At 37.2% G+C, this 24306-nt stretch overlaps 1 protein-coding gene across 3 annotated transcripts in view; it reads right to left on the bottom strand.

Moving 5' to 3' along the window:
- Window positions 1-24306, bottom strand: part of LOC126162587 (ATP-binding cassette sub-family C member 4-like) — a 318245-nt gene that overhangs the window by 123431 nt on the left and 170508 nt on the right. For all 3 annotated transcript variants that reach the window (XM_049919187.1, XM_049919189.1, XM_049919188.1), the window contains exons 11-12: window positions 13410-13696; window positions 4830-5013 (exon numbers count right to left, since the gene is read on the bottom strand). In XM_049919187.1, the coding sequence (XP_049775144.1) occupies window positions 4830-5013; window positions 13410-13696 (471 nt within the window). The remainder of the gene's footprint in view (window positions 1-4829; window positions 5014-13409; window positions 13697-24306) is intronic.

The raw sequence follows: 24306 nt of genomic DNA, 5'->3' as shown, positions 1-24306 counted from the left end.
TTGAACACATCAGGGAGTGCATCGCCCCCCTCACCAGAATTTATGGGAATTGGGTGACTTGTGTGTGCAGAGGTCCAGCGACCTACCGAGACCTCATTGCTTCCATGCCATTGTGCATCTCCACTGTTATCCATGACAAAGGTGGACATACTGGCTATTAGTTAGGTGGCCATAATGTCCTGGCTGATCAGTGTACAATTTTGAATTTCAACCTTGATTATGTAACTAACACTGACCAGTCTGGATGCCAGTATGAATCACTGTATAACTGGACATTGAATTACAAGGCTGTGAAGACCATTTTGGGGAATCTCTCCAAAACCAGAGCACAGTACAGTTTAACAGCTTCTGGGAAACTATTACCCCTTGTACTGTTACGTATGCAGGAGCCTGGCAATAGATTTGTCCTCAGATTTTGGGTACTGTGAAGAAATTAGTAGAAGACTATAAGAATATTTCCATTACTTGTTTCAAGTCATGAAAACTAACAAAAGAGCTTTATGCAAATTATTTTGGAAACAGTGTTATAACCATACATCGCTGAAAACAAATTCTTTCTATTGATGGGTTTGTGGGGTGGCCAAGCAGATTTCATAGCAGACAATGAGACATGCAGCAATGAGGAAGGTGATATAATGTGTAGTGTTAAGATCATTCCATCCAAATGTGCTCCTCTTGCTCAACCCTTTGATGTGTATTTCTATTGCCTAATGAAAAATGTGATCAAAAGATTACAAAGTGACCCTGATCTGCTATGACAAGAGTGAGAAATACCATCAAGTGAAGATGAAATTAAAATACATTTGATCAATTCAGTACTGCTGTTTTCACCTCAGTAATTCAATATGCTTGGTATGATCAAAACTGACCCAAGAAAGACCTTCATTTAAAAAAGTGAATGAAGCATATCTTGAAAAAATATTCTTGCTCAAAAAATGCATTCATAAAATGTGTACATTGTGAACAATATTTATGTTCAAAATGTTTCTTTGTCGATTATCAGCCAAGGCAGTAATGTAATTGCCTGTAATAAATAAAAAGCAGATAATGCTTGGCAGAATTTTTGGAGCTATTACTTCATTCAAAACTTCACCCAGTTGTGAAAATTAATTGTTTAACTATATTCATTACTCAGATTAAAGTAATTGTAAATAATTTTTAATTGTATATTTACATTTTATAACTGGCAGTTTAACATTGCAAGGAATAAAACACAATGTTTAAAAAAAGTAATAAGATAGCAGAGGAAATGAACTTGAGCTCTGTACACTTACCAACTCCGGCACACCATTAACTGTGAAATTGTTGTTAAAACATTACTCACAATGTAATCAAAAAAACTTTCAAGAGCATATTCTCTTTTCCTATGGCCCACTCAGATGAAATATTTTAGTAACTTCAAAGGTTGATATACTTGCTTCTGCTCACTCACTTTGAGCCAAATCAGTGAGACCTGTTCCGTGGCCTCCTCTTGTGATGCAAAAGGAGGCCACGGAGGAGGAAGATGTACTAAGATAATCTGTGCAGCTGTTGTAGCCACAGTGCCAGTGTGGCATAATGGCTGATGCATCTGCCTAGTAAGCAGGAGACCTAAATTCAAATCCCAGCTGGCACAAATTTTAATTCATTGCTTTGACCTACATGACTACTGTGTGTTACTTTTGTTGTTCTTACATTCTAATACTATGACATGACCAATTTCCTTGTAAGAGTGTTCTACAGATGAATGAAACTACTACTACTACTACTACTACTACTACTACTACTACAGCCCTTACTAGTGCTGCTTACAGAACTTATTAAAAATATGCAAGGCTTATCAAAATGCACATTTTGGAAGTGTGGATTCCATAGAAAGAGACTGCTATACATGAAATGGCATGAATTTTAATGGAAGGGGGAAGAAGGTCCTGCACCAAAAAACTAGCTGGATGCTGGAAGCAGTAAATATTCAAGGAAATATAATTGGTGTTGTTGCAGATCCTTCATCAATACCAGTAGATCTCATGGATAAAGGTACATCTCCCACAACAGAATCTACAGTAGCAGAACACAAACTGTTACAAGAAGATTCATCAGCAGAAGATGAAGCAGCATTTGCACCTATGCTAGCAGAAGCAATAATAGAAGGTAATGTTAGACTTTGACTCAGAAGAATAACAGCTCCGCCAACACATCTCAAGGATTTCTTACTGGCAGGAATTGGAACACAAACAGTAAGGTAAATGGTGCATCAATGTCAGAAAACAAAAATATGTTAACTGTTTTCTATCAAAAAATGTGGGATTTAGGCAGCAAGCTATGTAAGACAGAAGTCCTTCTGAATGACTGTTTAAAAGAAACTCAATGGAAACTCCAGGTAGTAATATCTACAATGTAGGAAAAGATAGATTGCTACTTACCGTAAAGGCTCAAACTGACCTACAGGAGAGAGTGACAGTAGCTGCAGAAGACTCAAACAAGTTGGTGTGTTTTAATTGTGCCTGTCTGCAATGTGATGTGTCTTTGTTATGGTAAATAGCAGTCAGTCTTTTCCCACATTGTTAAAAGAAACTGCAGTCTTATGTATACATGAGCGTTAGTTAAAAGAGATGCAAAATGTACTGCTGTTATTCATGAGTTTGAAATTGTAAGTAAGTTCTGTAGAACTAACAGAAAAGGAGGTTGTACATGCATATATGTTAGGCCAGGGCTAGACACAAAGGAAATTAAATATTATAATGTGAACTGTATGGAAAAAGATTTTGAATACTATGTATGTGAGTTAAACAAATTCAGAACAATTTTACTCTTTTTCCTGTACATTTTTGAAATTCTTCTGAATGAACTCAAACATCAACTAAAAATACAATTGTTCTTGGAGAATTTAATGTTAATTTTAAAAATTAACTGTACTAAATAATAACAACTGATCAATCTGTTCTTATAATACCACAGCTATAATATTTGAAGACAGTAGGTGTGTGGATGGATCTGAAACAATAATTGATCAAGTATTTGTCAATCAGAAGAAGTGTGAGCATACCACAAAAGTAATACATACTTGGTTATCGGATAATGAGGCAGTCATATTGATGTTAAATAATATAGCTTTTATGGATCTAGTGGCCTGTGATAAATACAGGGAGAAGGCATTTATTAATGAAGACAGCATATGGCTTTTTAATTGCTTGTTAAAAATATAACTTGGGACATGGAATCAACCTGTGATGTACGTAAAAGATTTGAGTCATTTCTTGTACGTTATGGGCATTGTCTCATTTCCTATCAAGCAAGTCTGATTTAGAATTAAAGCAAAGACATAGGCCGTCTCTAATGACCTCGTTGTCGACGGGACGTTAAACACTAACCACCACCACCACCAAAGACATAGGTAAACCATGGAATAAAAAAATCAGTTGACACTCTTAGAAAGTTAAACAAATCTGCCAGAAATGCTATTATGTTAAAACCATATATGAAAATTTACCGATAATTATATAAGAAAGTTATAATAGCTGCCAAGGAACTTAATAATGGCTCAAACATCAGGAAAGGTAGCAACAAAATAAAATCAACCTGGAGTTAATAAATAGGAATAGAGGTAAGCAAAAAAATTAAAAATAAATAAATAAAATAAAATAAACAGTTTTATTATTAAATGTCAATGGAAGACTGTTGAGGGTCCACTGCAGATAGCCAACATATTCAACAAACATTACACAAATTTACTAGCAAACCTAATTCAAAGTAAGTGTAATTTCAGCCCAAGAGTGCAACTCCCCATGAATGATAAAGCTACATTTCTACATCTGGTTACTGCATTAGAGGTATGAAATGCTATAAATAAATTTAAAAAATAGTATGTCATATGGTAGTTATGGGATTTCATACAAAGCAATAAAGCACAGTGCAAGTAAGATACATAGAGTCCCAACTTGTTGATATCATTAATGTATCATTTATTAGCCAGCAAATAATTATAAATTTTTCCTAGAAAAAGTAAAATATTTGATTGCCAAGCCAATTTACAAGAATGGTAACCAGTCTGATGTTATCAATTGCTGACCTATATCGCTGTTGTCTGGATTTTCAACAGTAATAGAAAGCATAATGCATTAAAGATTGTCTCATTTTCTTAATAAAAATCAAATATTAGTTAATGAGCTAAATTGTATTAGGAAAAATAGGACAACTGATAGTGCAGTGTATAACTTTTCAAAATTTATTATTAATTCCATACACAAAAATGAATTAAACTGTAGTCTGTTTTTGGATCTATCTAAGGATTTGATGTCATTGACCATAATTCATTGCTCAGGAAGCTACACTGATATGGGATTCATGCAGTAGAATGTGATTGTTTCAAATCCTATCTTCCCAACAGGTATCAAATGATAGAGATACAACAATAGGTAAAGTTTATTCATCAGCATACTAACGAGTCATCAGGTATGGAGTGCCATGAGGCCCCGAACTGGGACCATTCCACATATTCAAAAAATAACTCAAAAAATACTAATTAACAAGAGTTTTTTAGGTGTCAAGGAATACTTGAGCCATCAGCATTCAAAACAGATTAGTTTATTTCCTTCGTCATAGTGATCTGAAGTGCCTGCTTCAAAAATATAATGTAGTCACTTATTACTCTAACTTAGTGCATTATGACTGTTGTTATGTGTATGGTTTCATGTTATATGTAGAAATATTTTATTGGCCAGCATATAACTGTAAATATTTCTTGTCCTATTATCTATATAAGATCATGTATGACAAATCCTATATCATTTTATAATGATGAGATACAAGGATGAGAAATAAATAAGAGCTTATGTTCACAAAATACTTACAGCATCAATTACCACAACATGATCTGTGTGAGGCAGATTTTGAATCTGATGTGTCACAAGTATTCGTGTTTTATTTTGCAAAAATTTTACAATGCATTCCTCAAAGAGATGTTTTCCCACATGAGTGTCCACTGCTGATAGTGGATCATCAAGAAGATATATGTCTGCATCACGATAAACAGCCCTGAAATATACAAGCACTGAGTTTATCTTGTAATCAGGCAACAGCAGAAAAATAAATGGTTGCAAACAAAATGGAATGATTTGTTTGCCAAGTTAAATGCATTTATACTTGACATTTATGTATAGTTAATGAATGTATAAATAGATGCAGCAGCACCTACATGTTTTCAGAGCAGCTATTTTATGCACAAGAAACTAATGGAAAGTCATGTCAAAATGTAACAACCTTGGTATGCATTCAGAATTACACTTTAGGCCTACTCATTCATCATTGATTTCTAATCATATCACTCAAAAGAGCTGTATTTGTTTAGATCAACTGTGTGGGACTTTATTCCTCTCAGGCTTCTGAGACCACACTGCCCTTGTATGCTATATTCCATCCTGGATTTTCCATTGTTTGACCTCCTTTCCTCATGTAATACCTACAGTAATGCCATACTAAAGTGTATCCACATAAGTGCATATTCTTAACTTCTGTGACATCCAAGCAATGTTCTGTTGTGAATTAACATCTGTGCTGGAATGCCTTATGAGTATTTAAATTTCCTTTAGTGATATGAAAAGCTAATCTTTCTTGTTTAAAAAGGATTCTTATGTTTTCATGAAAAGTCCAACTCTATTTTGATTTTTAACCTCTGTGACATCAAAGCTGTTATTTTTTGTTTTGTTTTCCACTTACTTCTATTGCAGCTATAGCTCGTTAGCACTTCTATCTTTCAGAAACATTTACATCTATAGACAATCTGAAATGCATGGATGTTATCAAAGAACTCAGAGTATGACTAAATCATTGTATTAGTATGAAGACACCCTCAGAGATGTGCCTGATGCCATACTAAGTACAGAAGGTAGAAGCAAAATCACCCTACACTGGGTGGCAAAATGTAGCAGGTCTTGTGTAACTGTGGGAATCAGTATATAAGGTAGAAGCAAAGTCACCCTACACTGGGTGCCAAAATGTAGCAGGTCTTGTGTAGCTGTGGGAAAATCAGAGTCAAAAATGAAAGTTCTTGCTTGTAAAGATGGATTCAGATCTTCCTATGGGCACTGTAAGATCCATGGATGGTTTGAGGGACAGGGGAGACATGTGGAGAAGCAGCAGACAGATCAGCAGTCAACATACACAAGGTGCTTTATTTAATCATTCAACTAGATTCCTCCATGAACCAAAACAAGTGTTTAATTATTCCCTATGGCTAGAACAGTCACTGTGGTGTGTTTACTTCCCCATGTAATATTCTGCACAGATCACCAGGTGTAGTAATAGAAAGTGGCACAGAGAATTAGCTGCTTACATAGAGGAGCAGCAATCCGGAGGGCTGACTCAGTAATGGAGATGCAGAATCTGCATGAGATTTTATATCACTGAGGTACAGAGAGAGACCAGCCAGCAGCATCTTCTGTCTTTGCAGTGGGCCACAGCATCCCAGTGGCATGGCGATAGCATTGGTTGTGTCAACCTGTGGGTAGACGACTGGGGATCAGGGAGCAACTGACTGGCAGATTGTTGGCCATCCAGGCTGGGAAAACAGGCAGATGTTGTTGGTTTGCAAACGAGTGACCTGAGAGTTATAGTGATGGCTCCACTCGACACAGACAAGGCATCACATATTGCCCAGTTGGCTGAATGATGATGAGCTGTTTCAGTCATGGTTAAATACTGCTTCCCCCTGTTGATTCCACAGTAACAGCAGTGGTTGTGGGTTGCAGTGAAATGTCTGGAATGTGTTGATGTTCAGAAGGTGTGGCATAACTGGTAATAGGTTATTCAAATTGTGTCGATTACATGACACGAGGATGTTACCTGGTTCCAGTGCTCATTTGATGACAGGAGCTGATTGTTTAGTTAAATGACCAGCAGCTGCTGCCTGGTTTGGCCTCATTACAGTTTTGATCTCTGACTTCTGCTACAAGTTCTCCAATAGTTTCTTCCTATTACATCAAATATGTAACTGAAGTTATGGTTCACAATGTTACTAGCACCCTCAATAATCACTAATTGATCATCTTTATTAAGATTTTCCCCAAGGGAGACTAAATCACAGGTGACATTGCTTAGCTCTACACTTGGCTTGAAGTACTAGTTACTTAGTATATACTATCCAAAAAGCTCTGATTTTGCCTTTCCTCTCTACTGGCTGCCCCCAGGAACATTATTGGTCTTTACAATTTTTACTAGTGTCAGCTTGAACGTTTTTCATCATCTAGTCAGATTGTCCCTTAACATATTGTGTTGTTGGCACAATTTTGTTCACAGTCTACAGAATGATGAAGCCATTAGAGACATGTAGCCTAAGGTTAGCAGATTTACATTATCTGTTAAACATCTTGCCTAATTTTGCAGAATTGCGCATAGACCGGTCATCTACAAATTCCTAATCTTTATACCCTCACACTCAAAAATTATAACTCATTGAATACCTATGAGAATGGTTTGTTCTATATAATTCTGTCTGTTGATGATTGAAGCATTAGAATAAAATGTGTTGGATACAGGGTTCAAATTTCAATGATTTCATTAAATTGTTAAATGTGCTGGCCAGAAGATTAGGTGGATCCTCCTCTGTATCCTGTCTAACCTACTGTTTCAAATCTCTTTGTTGATGGGTCATTATTTTCCCTGAGAAAGTTCTGACCATATATTCTATATATTAGCTAACAAAGCATTAAAATGGATGCTGGAGGCCCTTTGCTGCCCAACCCTATCCCAGACATTTTTAATGGGTGACAGGCTGTGTCAAGGTGCAGGTTGGGCAGGGAGTCTTAGCAGTCATTTTTTCAATAAGGCTGGCAAATTTATCACTACATGTGGTCTGGTAATGTACCACTCAACAATACACGATAAAGTAGATTATTACCTCTGACTCTACGAATGTAATGTAGCATCTGCTGTTCAAAATGTACTCAATGTAAAGAATCTGAGATAACCTGTTGTATTGAATGATGTCCTAAACCTCTCAGTAAAGAGAGGTCAAGCTCACATGTTCTGTACATTGACATTCTATCCAGTTGCATATGACTTTCATTCACTATGTCACTCAACAATGCAGGCTGCCAGGTAGTGGTCACCATCATACAGTCTAACACATATCTGGTTCTCACTGTAGGACATGTCGCTGCAAAATTCTTGGAAAAATTACATTTTGTCACTTAGACTGCTAGCACTAGTGTTATGTTCTCATATTTGTGATTTCTGCATAATGGAAGCCACCACAAATGTGTGCAACTAGGACATCCCATGGCAGCCAGACCCGGATCATTGTTGCACAAAAGTCCACATGAGTATAGTGCCCCAGGGTCAAGCCAATACTTTGTCCAAAAATATTCATTCTAACACAGGCATACAGCTATGAAGACAGTCAAGTACTCTGATTACAATGTGTGGTGGCTGCACTCAACTGTATTATTCCCACTGGTGCTATACATCCATCACTGGCTTGGTATGATGCTTTTATGCCACAGTATGACAAACTCATTTCCTTAATAGTAATCTCTCTACCCCCTGCTATCCTGATGCAGTCTTTCACACCAGTGACCAGTGAGGCATGATTGTCCTTGCTTTCACTGATGCCTGTTCAATGCTGCCACTTTTAATAACTGAGATTACTGGTCACCATAGATGAGGCACTACTAGGCCTGGATCTACGCCACCCCTGTGTAATCTACATCTACCTCTATACTCTGAAAACCACTGTGAAGTGGATTGCAGAAGCACTTCTTATTGCACCAGTTACTATGGCTTCTTCCAGTTCTGTTCATCTATGGAGGATGGGAAAAAATATTGCTTAATTGTCTCTGTGTGCACTGTAACTAGTCCAATTTTTCTTCGCGATTCCTACAAGAGCAATGCGTAGGGGCATTCTTTGTTGCTTGGATCATGGCTGATTCTTGTAATTTGTAAGTAACCTTCCATGGAATAATTTGCAAGCATCTTCAAGCATCTGTCAGTTCAATTTTTCCAACATCTCATGACATTCTTTCATGGCAAGCAAATCTGTGACACTTCCTGTTGCCCTTCTTTATATACATTCAGGTCCTGTTGTTAGTCCTATTTGGAAGACCTGACTTTTTTAGGTGAAGGAAATACAGTGATCTGTATTATTCCTTTTTTTAGCCCAAGTTAAAATCATTTGGTATAGGTTCAACAATATTCTGAGATGAGATGGGTCACACAAGTGATGTGAAAGTAATCTCCTTTGTAAACTGACAGCATGTTCTTAGTATGCTGGCAATGAACTAAGGTCTGCCACCTCCATTATCCATGACTGAGCTAATGTGATCATTTTATTTCATATCACTGTAATTTGTTAGACCCAGGTATCTGCACAAATAGACCGACTTTGATTGTCACTCATTGATCGTGCAGTCATAGTTTACTAATTTTTTGCACTTAGAGAAGTGCACAGTTTTACATTTCCAAACATTTGATGCAAGTTACAAATCTTTGTATGACTTTGAAATTTTAGCCAGATCTGATGGAATATTTGTGCAGCTCAATCAGTTATCGTTGGTACATTGTCCTGTATACCTTCCTAGTCTGGAATTCTTGTATCCTGGCCTCAAATTGATCTGGGCTTTTACTCTGCATAAACTGCACAATTCATGATCTATGCCACTGTCATTGTTAGGCAGTGCTCAAGAGATACCACGGTATGCGTAAGGAGTCATTCACAACATGTAAATTGGTGGTCTCCATTAAAGCATGTGGCCCATATTTCAGAACATTTCATTTCAGGTCATCTATGACAACTTGGCCAGAATTTGGTCACATCAGAAAACATTTGGTCCATTCTCTGTGGGTGGTGGAATATTCACTGTCTTTGTTTATATGTGTTTCGTATGTAAAAGAGATGAAATGAGACTTACACACACTGGTGCTATGTGGGGCTCTCCTAGGTGGTTCACTGGAAGATGGACTATGAAGTTTCAAATGACTAACATAAATAGGCTAAAATGGGTAATGAAATAACTGCTTTGTAGAAATACACTTACACTACATATGTTTATATGCAATATCTATTTACCCCTCCTTATGTGCAGAGAATCTGTCAATGGTGCATTTACTGAACTCTTTGATGCAGCATTTGAAGTCTTTCTTGATGAAGAAAAGTGCTAGTGCTGTTAACCATTCATGACTCACAGTACTTTGCATAATAATGATTATTCTGTTAAGAGGAGTGAAAAATTGCTCCATTTCAGATGGCACTGGAATGGTAACAATCCTTCCAGGAGTTTCATTGTTTCACTTAAAGGCTCCTGCAGATTATTTTTGGGCAGCAATGCAAAAGTGCAGAAGTGGATTAGTATCTATGAGAGTTCTAAAAATCATTCTTAGTGTATAGTATCTGAAGCTCCATTCTCAGCTTATTGCGGTCAAAGAAGAAACATGTTTCTCAAGAGATCTGCAGCAACTTTTGTGGAAACTGACTTTTCACTTTTAAATATGTTGCAGTGATCAGATGCCTTTGAAGCCAAAGCATTCAGCAACCGTAACTGTGTCACACACTTCTTTACAGCAACAGCACTTGGAATTTTGTTTCCCAACTCTATCTTTACAGTATGCAGCAGCTCTCTGCATGTGGAAACTGTGTCAACTATGCTACCTCAGATACCCAGTATGGCTCATTTGAAATGTTCTACTCCCTGTTGCACAGTCAGTGGATCAACTCATTTTTGTAATTGTCAGTACAATATGTCAACATGTGGCATAATATAATTGAATACAGACAACCAAAATTGAAATGCTGGGTGCTTCAATTTTGGGCAGAACCCTCTTGCTTGAGTAATTGTAGTAGTTTGCCAAGATGCTCATGTTTCTTCACTTCTGTGGTAAATGACTGAGAGTGCCAATACTTCTTAAGACTCCAAGTCATTTTGCAAACAGTATTTTCTTTTGCAAACAACAAACACAGAAGACAGTTCAATATTCTTGTGATATCACAAACCACATATCCTGTCTACTTTCTTGTTATGTCTAGTCTGAAAATTCTTACAGTTTCAAACAATGGAAAATCCAGGATGGAATGTAACAATATTGAGAAGGAAACTTGCTACTCACCATAGAGCGGAGATGCTGAGTCGCAATAGGCACAACAAAAAGATTCATACTTCTGAGACTGCAGATGTGTGTACAAGTTGCATTTGTATGAGTGTATGTGTGTGTGTGTGTGTGTGTGTGTTTCTATTGTTGACAAAGGCCTTAATGGCCAAAAGCTATAATTGTGTGAACCTTATTGTTGTGCCTATCGCGACTCAAAATTCTTACAGTTTCTTTACTTTTATTTTTATTTTTTGTATCTGACTTGACTTCTGAAGTCAGTCTCCCTTGTAACTTGGTAAGTAGCTTATTTATGAGTGACAGGAAAGAGAAATTAATATTCTTGAGCCTCTCCAATGAATTATCACACATATGACTTCACATTATAGATATGGAATCCTCTCACATGACAGACAGTAAAATCTGTTTAGTATTGATAACTTAGCTGCAACTAAAAGAACTTTTTTTTATTTTTTAGTATGGACCACTTTGATTTCTTTGTTGTTAGCAGGAACCACAAGGTTCAAGGAAAATAAATGGTGCCAATCTAAAAATAAGTTTTAATCACACTTTTAATACATTCATTAACAGTAACAGTACTACATGGTCCAGTCTCATTAACATGATCACCACCGATGTTCAACATCAATAACCACTCACAGCCAGCAGGTCACAGGCGCAGGGTACAGTGTGATCATTGTCAGAATGCAGAGACGGAGCAATTTATTTGATGCCCAGAAGGGCATGGACATTGGCTTTCAAGAAAAGGGTGGAAACATTTCCAAAATGGCTAAGCTTTTAAACTGTTTGCACACTGCCACAGTTAAAGTATACTGTGCATGGCAAAATAGTGCTGATCAAACCTGGCCCTGAGGCAACAGTGGTGCACCATGAGCCTTAGATGACAGAAATGAGCAACAGCTGTGGAGACAAGCACAGGTGAATAGACTGTTGAGCAACTGACTACTGAGGTGAACCAAGGGGCTAACATCAGCATCTGTTTAATGACCATTCAGTGAATGCTGCTGTGTTTGGGCCCCCACATCAGGCTCCTGTTTCGTGCACCCGTGCTAAATGCTTTTCATTGGCAATGAAGACAGGAATTTGCACATCAGTACCACAACTGGATGTTCACTGAGTATCAGCTGGTGGCCTTTTCAGGTGAATCTCATTTAATCTCCATTGGACAGTTAGCCATAGGCATAAACAACCCTTCAACAATTGTTGTAAGTATCCAGGCAGGAAGAGGAAGCACTATGATCTGGGGAATGTTTTTGCGGCATCCCATGGGAATCCTGTCATTATGGAAGGCACACTGGATCAACACAAGTATGCATTTGCCCTTGGGGGCCATGTCCATCCCTACATGCAGTTTTTTTCCCCTCAGTGTTATGGCATCTACCAGCAGGACCATGCAATGTGTCACTCAGCTCACAATATACATGTTTGGCTCGATGAGCACCAGGAAGGGTTTGTAATACTCCTCTGGCTACCAAATACTGAGTATTTAAACCCAATCAAAATTTTTGTGGGGCCACCTTGGTCAGGCTATTCTCACCATGGATCTGCAACTGAGAAACACAGTGCAGCTGGTGATTGCACTGGAATCTGGATGGCTCCATATCGCTGTTGGTACCTTGAAGGTACCAACAGCGATATGGAGCCATCGTTGACTCTCTTCCTGCATATCCATGCTGCAAAAGGTGGTTGTTCATGCTTTTGACAAGTGATCAAATTAATGTGACTGGACTGTGTAGCATAATGGAAAACATAACATTTGTAGTAGGAAATTAAATTCGGTTAGCATCAGTGTGATTTTTCAAGTGGCATCTTCTTTACAAGTTCAGTAAACCTGAAGATAATAGTATTACTCAAAGCAACACACATATCATCACATACTTCGAATTGATTCACGGATTCATATTTAATTACCAGCAGATCATGAAACCTTTGTTCACAGAAATAAGTTATGGAGACAAGTTTAAGAAATTAGGGCTCATATGAAGACATAAAGGAAGTGTTTCCCCTCACTTTTTTGGGAGTGGAACAGGGTATTGGGTTCAGGGTAAAGGATAACCTCTGCCATGCACTTTACAGTGACTTAAGGAGTATGTATGCAGATGTGAATGTAGATCTGAAGGTCTAGTGCATATGTAATAGCTGCTTATGGGTGTACTAGTGTAAATTCAAAGACATAGTTGATGTACAATATAACTATCCACAATCTTGATGTACCAATCTATGCACAACTTTTATATTCAGTGAACTCTATGTGCTCTTGCAAATAATGGGGGAATAGTTGTGGTCACATAGGGTTAATAACTGGCACATGGAAAAGAATCCTGTCACATTGTTACCTGGCAAGGTTGACACGTGCCTTCTGCCCCCCAGACAGTGAGGTTCCACGCTCGCCCACAACAGTGAGGTCCCCCTGGGGCAGCAGGTCCAGGTCTCGCTGCAGTGCACACACCCGGATGACCTCTCGGTACCGCCACCGGTCGAAGGGCAGACCAAACAGGATATTCTGGCGAACCGTGGCTGCGAACACCCAAGGATCCTGACATGCATATGACAGCTTGCCATATGCTTTGCATTTGCCCTCACTCACCATAAGCTCTCCCAGTATAGCTTGCAGCAGAGAGCTCTGAAACAATAAGATGAAACCTTAACTAATACTTAATTATAATAAATGTAAATTATTAACAAATAAAAAGAACAACAAAAAGTTCCATTTAGGTAGATCCACAGTTCCTCCTTTCAACTATCAGTCAGCAAAATAACAGATAATGAGACAACCTCTTGTAGCATAGAAAATCCACCAAAAATGCTCAGAAGACAAATGGTTCCATATATCATGAATACAACATTTCATAATGATGTGGAATGTGTCACTTTAGCATAAGTTTTCTTTACACAAAATAATTAATTAATTTTTTTTCAGTTATACTTCATATCCAAAAATTCATCTATTGTGTAGAAGGAGTTGTCATTCAGAATTATTTTTTTATTTGCTTAAATGTTGGTTGGCTATCTGTCAGACTTTTAATGCTGTTTGGCAAATGACCAAAGACTTTTTTGGCAGCATAATACACCCCTTTCTGTGCCAAAGTGGGATTTAATCCAGAATAGTGAAGATCATCCTTTCTTCTAGTGTTGTAGTATGCACTTCACTGTTATTTTTGGATTGGGATGGGTTATTAATAACAAATTTCATAAGTGAATAAATGTATTGGGAAGGTACTGTGAATATACTGAGTTCCTGAAATAAATGTCTGCAAGGTGATCTTGGGTAGGCTCCAGTTATTATTCTGATTACATGCTTTTGTGCAATGAATACTTTCTCTCTTAATGATGAATTGCCCCAAAATCTGATGCCATATGAAAGCAGTGAATGAAAATAGGCATAGTAGGCTAATTTACTGATATGTTTCCCACCAAAATTTGCAATAGCCCTAATAGCATAAGTAGTTGAATTTAACTGTTTCAGCAGATCATTTATGTGTTCTTCCAATACAATTTGTCATCAATGCATACACTCAGAAATTTTGAATATTCTGTCTTAGCAACAGACTTCTTTTCATAGTCTAATTATGAATGCTGTTTGCCATTTACTGTACAGAACTGTATAAACTGTATTTTCTCAAAATTTAGTATGGGTCCATTCGCAGAGAACCACTTAATAATTTTCTGAAAGTCATTTACAATTTGCTCAGCTGTTTCTTGTTTGTTGGGTGTGATTACTATACTTGTGTCATCAGCAGAAAGTATTAGCTTTCCATCTTCATGAATACAAAGTGGCAAGTCATTAACAGAATAGAATAGAATAGAATAGAATAGAATGGAATAGAAACTTTATTGTCACGTAACATGTCATATACAGTCAGATGATTGGGACATAGGTGACTCATCGGTTTAAAGCTAGTTTCTAATTGCAAGTATACAGAATAATTACAGGTATTTTGTAATTTTAGTACCACAAAATTGTTTAAAATAATCATGTTGAAAATAAAGTAAAATTAAGAATAAATATTTACTTAAAGTACTTTTTAACTTGACAGAATAAAATGTAACATCTGGCACGGCTATTTGTAACAGCCAGTCATAAATTTTTCTACTCTGTAATAATATTTACTTGCTAGGTATTATTTTAAATGATATCCAAATTCTTCTAGGTCATAATTTTTAAATTTTTCACAAACTTTATTTTACAGCCTCATACCCAAATAGCAAGGTGCCTTCCCCAGCAGTTTTAGCCTATGAGTTGGTAATTTATACCGATATTTGTTTCTTATTTCATAATCATGATTAAACAGGTTATCCTCAACAGTTGTGGGTTTTGTTTAGAAAACTTAATTGTCTCATAGATGTAAGAGCCCAGGAACAGTCATAAGATCAAGGGCCTCGAACAGAGGTCATCACGATTGTCTTTTTTTTCTGCACCTAATGATTTTTTTCTGTAGCCTAAAGACTCTCTTGTAAGTTTGTTTTCTTTGATCCCCAAAAAATTATACCATATCTAATCACAGTTACAAAATATGCATGATATGCAACTGTTTTGACTGGTGTTTCTATTACACTGCTTTAACATTCAGTGAAAGTATTAGACTATTTAGATGATTACACATGGCATCTACATGGTCTGCCCATGATGAATTCTCATTCAGCATCACACCTGCAAATTTGGTACAGTTTGTGGGGGCAAGCTGTTTGTCCTCATATGGTATTTCTAGTATATCCTGTGCGGCTTGTTTTGTGGTAAAGTGAATGATTTGTGTCTTTGTTACATTTAATTTCAGACCATTATTTCTCACCCAGCCCTCAATTTCAGCCAGAGACTGCTGAAGATGACTAATTAAATTTTCACTTTTCTTGCAACAGACTATTGCTGTAGAGTCATCAAAATAAAGAATAGCATCTGAAGTTATGTTAGTTGGCAGGTCATTTATATAATACAAGAACAATATTGACCCAAGGATAGATCCTTGTGGCATACCTTGTTCAGTCTTTTTCCAACTTGAGAAGAATCTCTTACCAGTTTCTTCTATTACTATTCTTTGTTTCCTGTTTAGTAGGTAAGATGACATCCATCTCAGCAAATTTTCACAAAAACCATATACTTGTAGCTTGAAAAGTAGTATTTTGTGATCTACTGTGTCAAAGGCTTTATTTAGGTCACAAAAAATGCCCGATACACTCATATTTTTATCTACACTATAACTAATTTTTGTAATAAGTTAATTAATGGCTTGCACAGTGCAGTGTCCTCTTTGGAACCCATTCTGATTGTTCTCGATAATACTATGCAGATTATTATAGTTAACTATCTGGTTACATGCAGCTCTTTCAAATATTTTGGAAAATATTGATAACAACGAGACTGGTCGATAATTACTCACTTCATCATGTCTGCCTTTTTTGTAAATGGGTCATATTTCAGCATACTTCAGTCTATCAGGAAAACATCCTTCCTCGAAAGATTGATTCATTATCAGGGACAGAGGATGTGCAGTACTATGGGTGACTGCCTTTATTATTTTTGTAGGAATTTCATCCCAGACTCCAGAATTTAAATTCTTCAAGGACTTTATGATATCAGCTACTTGTATCCATTGTCTGCCTTTTTGATACCTATTTCATTCTTTACAGTGGTCCATATTTCTTTAGACTTATTTTTAGTATTTGAAATGTAATTATTATTCACCAATTTTTTGGCTTGTCTGACAACATTTTAAAAGATTTTCTTATATTGCCTTACATAATTTAAGAATTCTGGGTCTTGATTGACTAAAACCTCCATATGAAATTCTCTTTTCCTCATGCTTGAAATCTGAATGCCCCTTGTTATCCATGAACCCTTCTTAGGTGTGTCAATTTTTATAGTTACAAAAGGAAAGCATTCTTTGAACACCATCAATAGGGCCTCCAGAAAGTTATTGAAATTTTCATTTACTGAGGATTTAGCAGTAAATGGCCATGAGATGAGGATGATTTTTATTGATGAGCATTTCTACATTTCCTTGTATAAAATTCCTAATTTTCTTATTTGTGCACTTTGGGCTAACACAGGGTAAAGGCACTAATAGAGCACTGTGGTCTGGGATCCCTAAGCTTACTATGAATTTTTCTGTTACTCTGTAGTTTAAGCTGCTAGCAATGTTAACTATGCAGGATACCGACAAAGCAGTTTCTACAAACTTTAGAATAAAACCATGTATGGACACCAGCTCCTTCATCTTAAAGGCAAATTTGTCTTTTTTTTCTCACATCTACATTAAAATCAGCACAAACAACAGTTTTTTAAAATAACTTTTCAGTTTTGAGTTGGTGGAGTAAATTTTCAAGTTTGACCAGAAAACTGCAGGGAATTGAGTAACCAGGGGTAGGATATATGCTGAATACCAGCATTTTATAGTCCTTTAAGTTCTATGCAGCAACTCTCAAATGTGTGTTCTTCATTTAAATAATTGAAATTTGTCTTAATTTGGTATTTTACTGATGAATGAACCAGAATACATGAACCACAATACCCTTTGTCTCTACAGAAGCTAGCTGCTACTTCATAATCTGTAAGTTTGTTCAATAAATTTGTTTTCATCTCTAAGCCAATGTTCACTTAAGCAAATAGCTTTTGCAGACCATTTTGTTGTCTCTAGAAATATTTCTAAGTCATGAAGCCTACTGACCAGATTACTCGATTAACTTCTAATATTCAAATGCATAATATAATTTTTATTCGCTATTCTAGATGTGATGTCATCAAAATCATCTACTCTAAACTGGCCAGACACAACTTTTTGTGGATTACTTATCTTAATGTTTTTTTCTCCCGATTTCTACTAAACAATCATTAAGATGGTATTACGGTGAAGTTTCTCTCTCATTATGAGTGGCTCCTATTGATTTTTCTGCTGTTATTTCTTCTGTTGATATTGTTGGTTCTGCTGTTGTTGCTTCTTCCCTTGTTGCTTGTTCATTTGATGATGGTAGTCCTGATTCTGGCAATGCTGATGCTGTCACCAGTTGCGATAGTGGCTGTGTTGTTGTCTCTGATGATGGTGGTTCTGCTGTTGATTGAGATGATGTTGCTGCATCTATAGTTCCTGCGACATCTGATGAGGATTGTGTTGCTTCAGTCAATGCGGGTTTTTCTGCCACTGGTGAGGGCTGTGCTTTATCAGCTGATGATGGTGGTTTTGTAAAACAATAAGGGACCAAAGACTGGACCCAGTGGGACACCATTCATGATACCTCCTCAGTTTGAGGAATCTGCTGATTTTTGCAGACTATCTGTCCTGTTAATTACAACCTTCTGCATTCTTCCAGTCAAATATGAATTAAACCATTTATGCACTGTCCCACTCACACCTCAATACTTAAGTTTATCTGGAAGAGTGCTTCTCTGTCATACATCTCTGGAAGAAGCAAACATTCCATAGGATTGGAAAAATGCATTGGTCATTTCTGTTCGCAAGATATAACACGCTGCCATCCTCAAGTTTAATATGCCACATATGGCTGTGATTTTAACAACAATAACAGTAAAACATAAAATGTTTTATAATATTATTATTATTATATATTTATAGATTGTTCTTGGTAGAACAGTTCCATATTTAAGGTTGCAAACAAACAAACTGTCCTTTTGTTCAACTGATATTAATTTATTTCCCCCCAAGAAATCAGAGCAAAGAGTTCAGTAGCAATATTTGCAAATTATCTATTTGTATCTATGCAGTACACCTTGTACAGTAATGGTAGTAAATTTTATAATATAGGAACAGATCAACAAATGGACACCGCAGAAGTAGGTGCACTTTTTGCTTGGGTGATATAATGCATTTAACACTTTAATATGGTGGATTATGATGATTACTTTTAAAATTAGCTTGTAGTCACATCATGATAACAGATAATAAAAGTGGTACGTATCAGCATGCATTAAAAATTAATGTTTCATAATGTGGAGAAACTTCTTAAGTTCAAACACTGAAAGTTCAGGATAAAAATGATGCAAAGTTGATGAGATGTAAATTTGTTTATGGTTACATATAAACAAAAAACACTAGCTGAAAAAATACAATTTGCTATAGTCAGATGACTGTCTTGAATGGAGATTAGACGACATGCAAGACAGTTGCATTGTGTGGGCTGAATGCAAATCAGGCAGCATGTAATGCTCAGCTACTGCAGTAAGTTGGAAAAAACGTTGTTGTTGTTATTGTGGTCTTCAGTCCAGAGACTGGTTTGATGCAGCTCTCCATGCTAATCTATCCTGTGCAAGCTTATTCATCTCCCAGTACCTACTGCAACCTACATCCTTCTGAATCTGCTTACTGTATTCATCTCTTGGTCTCCCTCTACGATTTTTACTCTCCACGCTGCTCTCCAACACTAAATTGGTGATCCCTTGATGCCTCAGAATATGCCCTACCAATCGATCCCTTCTTCTAGTCAAGCTGTGCCACAAATTTCTCTTCTCTTCAATTCTATTCAATACCTCCTCATTAGTTATGTGATCTACCCATCTAATCTTCAGCATTCTTCTGTAGCACCACATTTCAAAAGCTTCTATTCTCTTCTTGTCCAAGCTATTTATCGTCCACGTTTCACTTCCATACATGGCTACACTCCATTAAAATAATTTCAGAAACGACTTCCTGGCACTTAAATCTATACTCAATGTTAACAAATTTCTCTTCTTCAGAAACGCTTTCCTTCCCATTGCCAGTCTCCATTTTATATCCTCTCTACTTCGACCATCATCAGTTATTTTGCTCCCAAAATGGCAAAACTCATTTACTACTTTAAGTGTCTCATTTCCTAATCTAATCATCACCCGATTTAATTCGGCTACATTCCATTATACTCGTTTTGCTTCTGTTGATGTTCATCTTATATCCTCGTTTCAAGACACTGTCCATTCTGTTCAGCTGCTCTTCCAGGTCCTTTGCTGTCTCTGATAGAATTACAATATCATTGGCGAACCTCAAAGTTTTCATTTCTTCTCCATGGAATTTAATTCCTACTCCAAATCTTTCTTTTGTTTCCTTTGCTGCTTGCTCAATATACAGATTGAATAACATCGGGGATAGGCTACAACCCTGTCTCACTCCCTTCCCAACCAGAATTTGAAAGAGAGTAATCCAGTCAACATTGTCAAAAGCTTTCTCTAAGTCTACAAATGATAGAAACGTAGGTTTGCCTTTCCTTAATCTTTCTTCTAAGATAAGTTGTAAGGTCAGTATTGCCTCACGTGTTCCAACATTTCTACGGAATCCAAACCGATCTTCCCCCAGGGTCAGCTTCTACCAGTTTTTCCATTTGTCTGTAAAGATTTCGTGTTAGTATTTTGCAGCCGTGGCTTATTAAACTGATAGTTCGGTAATTTTCACATCTGTCAACACCTGCTTTCTTTGGGATTGGAATTATTATATTCTTCTTGAAGTCTGAGGGTATTTCGCCAGTCTCATACATCTTGCTCACTAGATGGTAGAGTTTTGTTAGGCCTGGCTCTCCAAAGGCTGTCATTAGCTCTAATGGGATGTTGTCTACACCTGGGGCCTTGTTTCGACTTGGGTCTTTCAGTGCTCTCCGTCAAACTCTTCACGCAGTATCTTATCTCCCATTTCATCTTCATCTACATCCTCTTCCATTTCCATAATGTTGTCCTCAAGAGCATTGCCCTTGTATAGACCCTCTATATACTCCTTCCACATTTCTGCTTTCCCTTCTTTGCTTATTACTGTATTTCCATCTGAGCTCTTGATATTCATGCAAGTCGTTCTCTTTTCTCCAAAGATCTCTTTAATTTTCCAGTAGGCAGTATCTATCTTACCCCCAGTGATATGTGACTCTAATCCTTACATTTGTTCTCTAGCCATCCCTGCTTAGCCATTTTGGACTTCCTTTTGATCTCATTTTTGAGACGTTTGTATTCTTTTTTGCCTGCTTCATTTACTGCATTTTTGTATTTTCTCCTTTCATCAATTAAATTCAATATCTCTTCTGTTACCCATGAATTTCTATTAGCCCTCGTCTGTTTACCTACTTGATCCTCTGCTACCTTCACTATTTTGTCTCTCAAAGCTACCCATTGTTCTTCTACTGTATTTCTTTCCCACATTGTTGTCAATCGTTCCCTAATGCTCTCCCTGAAGCTCTCTACAATCTCTGGTTCGTTCAGTTTATCCAGGTCCTATCTCCTCAATTTACCACCTTTTTGCAGTTTCTTCAGTTTTAATCTACAGTTCATAACCAATAGATTGTGGTCAGAGTCCACATCTGCCCCTGGGAATGTCTTACAATTTAAAACCTGGTTCCTGAATCTCTGTCTTATTATTATATAATCTATCTGATACCTTCCAGTATCTCCAGGTTTCTTCCATGTATACAACCTTCTTTCATGATTCTTGAACCAAGTGTTAGCTATGATTAAGTTATGCTCTGTTCAAAATTCTACCAGGCGGCTTCCTCTTTCATTTCTTAGCCCTAATCCACATTCACCTACTACATTTCCTTCTCTTCCTTTTCCTACTGTCGAATTCCAGTCACCCATGACTATTAAATTTTCGTCTCCCTTCACTACCTGAATAATTTCTTTTATCTCATCATACATTTCATCAATTTCTTCATCATCTGCAGAGCTAGTTGGCATATAAACTTGTACTACTGTGGTAGGTGTGGACTTTGTATCTATCTTGGCCACAATAAAGTGTTCACTGTGCTGTTTGTAGTAGCTTACCCGCATTCCTATTTTGTTATTCATTATTAAACCTACTCCTGCATTACCCCTATTTGATTTTGTATTTATAACCCTGTATTCCCCTGACCAAAAGTCTTGTTCCTCCTGCCACCGAGCTTCACTAATTCCCACTATATCTAACTTTAACTTATACATTTCCCTTTTTAAATTTTCTATCCTACCTGCCCAATTAAGGGATCTGACATTCCACGCTCTGATTCATAGAATGCCAGTTTTCTTTCTCGTGATAACAACATCCTCCTGAGTAGTCCCCGCCTGGAGATCCAAATAGGGGACTATTTTACCTCCGGAATATTTTACCCAAGAGGATGCCATCATCATTTATCCATACAGTAAAGCTGCATGCCCTCAGAAAAAATTACAACTGTAGTTTCCCCTTGCTTTCAGCCATTGGCAGTACCAGCACAGCAAGGCCATTTTGGTTAGTGTTACAAGGCCAGATCAGTCAATCATCCAGACTGTTGCCCCTGCAACTACTGAAAAGGCTGCTGCCCCTCTTCAGGAACCACACATTTGTCTGGCCTCTCAACAGATACCCCTCCATTGTGGTTGCACCTACGGTATGGCTATCTGCATCGCTGAGGCACACAAGCCTCCCCACCAATGGCAAGGTAAAAACGTATCTGGTCCTTAACATGTTTAATCTGTACTATTTATATTTCAACTTATCATACATCAGAAACATATCAATTAAATTCTATACCATATAGACATACATTACTTGTCACTAATAAAATATAAATTCAACAAATACAGGCCTTGGGTTACATACTCCATAAACCTCAGGCTACATATGTCAGTCTATAATAAAATATAAATGCATCAATCCTCAGTCTCAGGCTACAGCTGACATAACCCTGAGTTTTATGTAGTTTGTAACTTAGGAGTTATGTCAGTTGCAACATAAGACCTAGGTTTGTTGCATTTATATTTTATTATTGATCCATAGTGTATGTTGGCAATGATTTATGCCAAGTGTAACCCAAGGCCTAGGTCTGTTGTGTTTATGTTGTATTATGGACCAGTAATATATGTCTATATTGTATTCTTCATTGTTGCATTTCTGTTTGTATGATTAGTTGATACAACAGATATAACTGGATAGAATTTCGTACACAGCTTCATTGATATATTTCTAATTTATATGATTACTTGAAATACAGGTAGAGAAGATGTAACTTATAAATAGTCATATCCAATTTTTATGTCATCCATAGCCCAATGTCTAAGTTTAGTGTGATCCATAGTGTAACCATTCTTTTACTTCAGTGGAAAAATTGAAATTATAATTCTGAACTAGCATATGACATAACCAGCTTTTATTAGTCTTCTTAAAATTAATATTGAAATAAGAACTGTCAGAAAGACTAAGAATAACAACATCTTAAAGAACGTGAAGCAGTCGCTAATGTATTGTTTTTAGTATATATGAGGGTTGGAACTTAGGAACTTAAATAGATGCAAGTATTTATTCTCAACCGATACAAAAGAGTTACATGTTTGCACCTTTTACTGTCCTTCAAAGTAGTCACCAGCATTGTGTAGAACCGGTTCCCACCAATATGGAAGGTGTAGTATACCATTAGCAGAGCCTGTTCTGTTGATGGTGCAAATGGAGCGGTGTACTGCCTGTCGAATCTCTGGAATAATTCTGAAGCAAATGCCACAAAGTGGTTCCTTCATCTTTGGAATCAAATCAAAGTCACAAGGACTTAAGTCAGGGGAGTATGGTAGATCATACAGTATTTCCAGTCCCATCGACTGAACAGAGCAGCCACATCTTGCACTGTATGCACCCAAACATTGTTGTGGAAAATGATGGCTGGGTTGCACAGAAAGTGTCACCACTTCCTTCACAAAGCTGGTTGCAGGTGATGCTCCAAAAACGAACAGTAATACTGTGCATTGACGGTCTTCCATGGAGGAACGTAATGCATTACGGTAACACCATCACAGTCGTACTTGAGAATCACCATAACTTTCACCATACTGGGGCTCTGACGAAGTTTCAACTTCCGCGGTGAACCATAATGATGCTATTTGTTGGATTGGCATTTCAGTTTTGGCTTGTACGATGTGGCCCATGTCTCATCCAGTGTTACAATACAGCATAAGAAAGCCTCTCCTTCATGCTCATTGTGCTCCAAGTGCATCTGAGCAGCGTCATAACGCATCCATTTCTGCATGGCCGTCAAGTCATGTGAAACCCATTGTGATACAATTTCTCACCCGGTGTTCCTTCAGGATGCAAAGCACAGTCATATGCGTTAATCTAGTTTTGTGGGCAAGCTTACAAATGGTATAGCATCAATCACTGTCAACTAACATGGCAACAGCATGCACTTCTTCTTCAAACATGCTAGGACGACCTGCACGATACATGTCTGCCACAGTTTGCCGACCTTCGTTAAAGGCTTTTACCCAACATGCCACTGTTGTGTATGGCAATGCCAATTCCCCTCATGCCCCTTGAGGACCTTGATGACACTGTC

Source organism: Schistocerca cancellata, chromosome 2, assembly GCF_023864275.1.
Source record: "Schistocerca cancellata isolate TAMUIC-IGC-003103 chromosome 2, iqSchCanc2.1, whole genome shotgun sequence".
Lineage (NCBI taxonomy): Eukaryota > Metazoa > Arthropoda > Insecta > Orthoptera > Acrididae > Schistocerca > Schistocerca cancellata.
The sequence above is the reverse complement of the archived record's forward strand: the minus strand, read 5'-3'. Positions and strand labels throughout refer to the sequence as shown.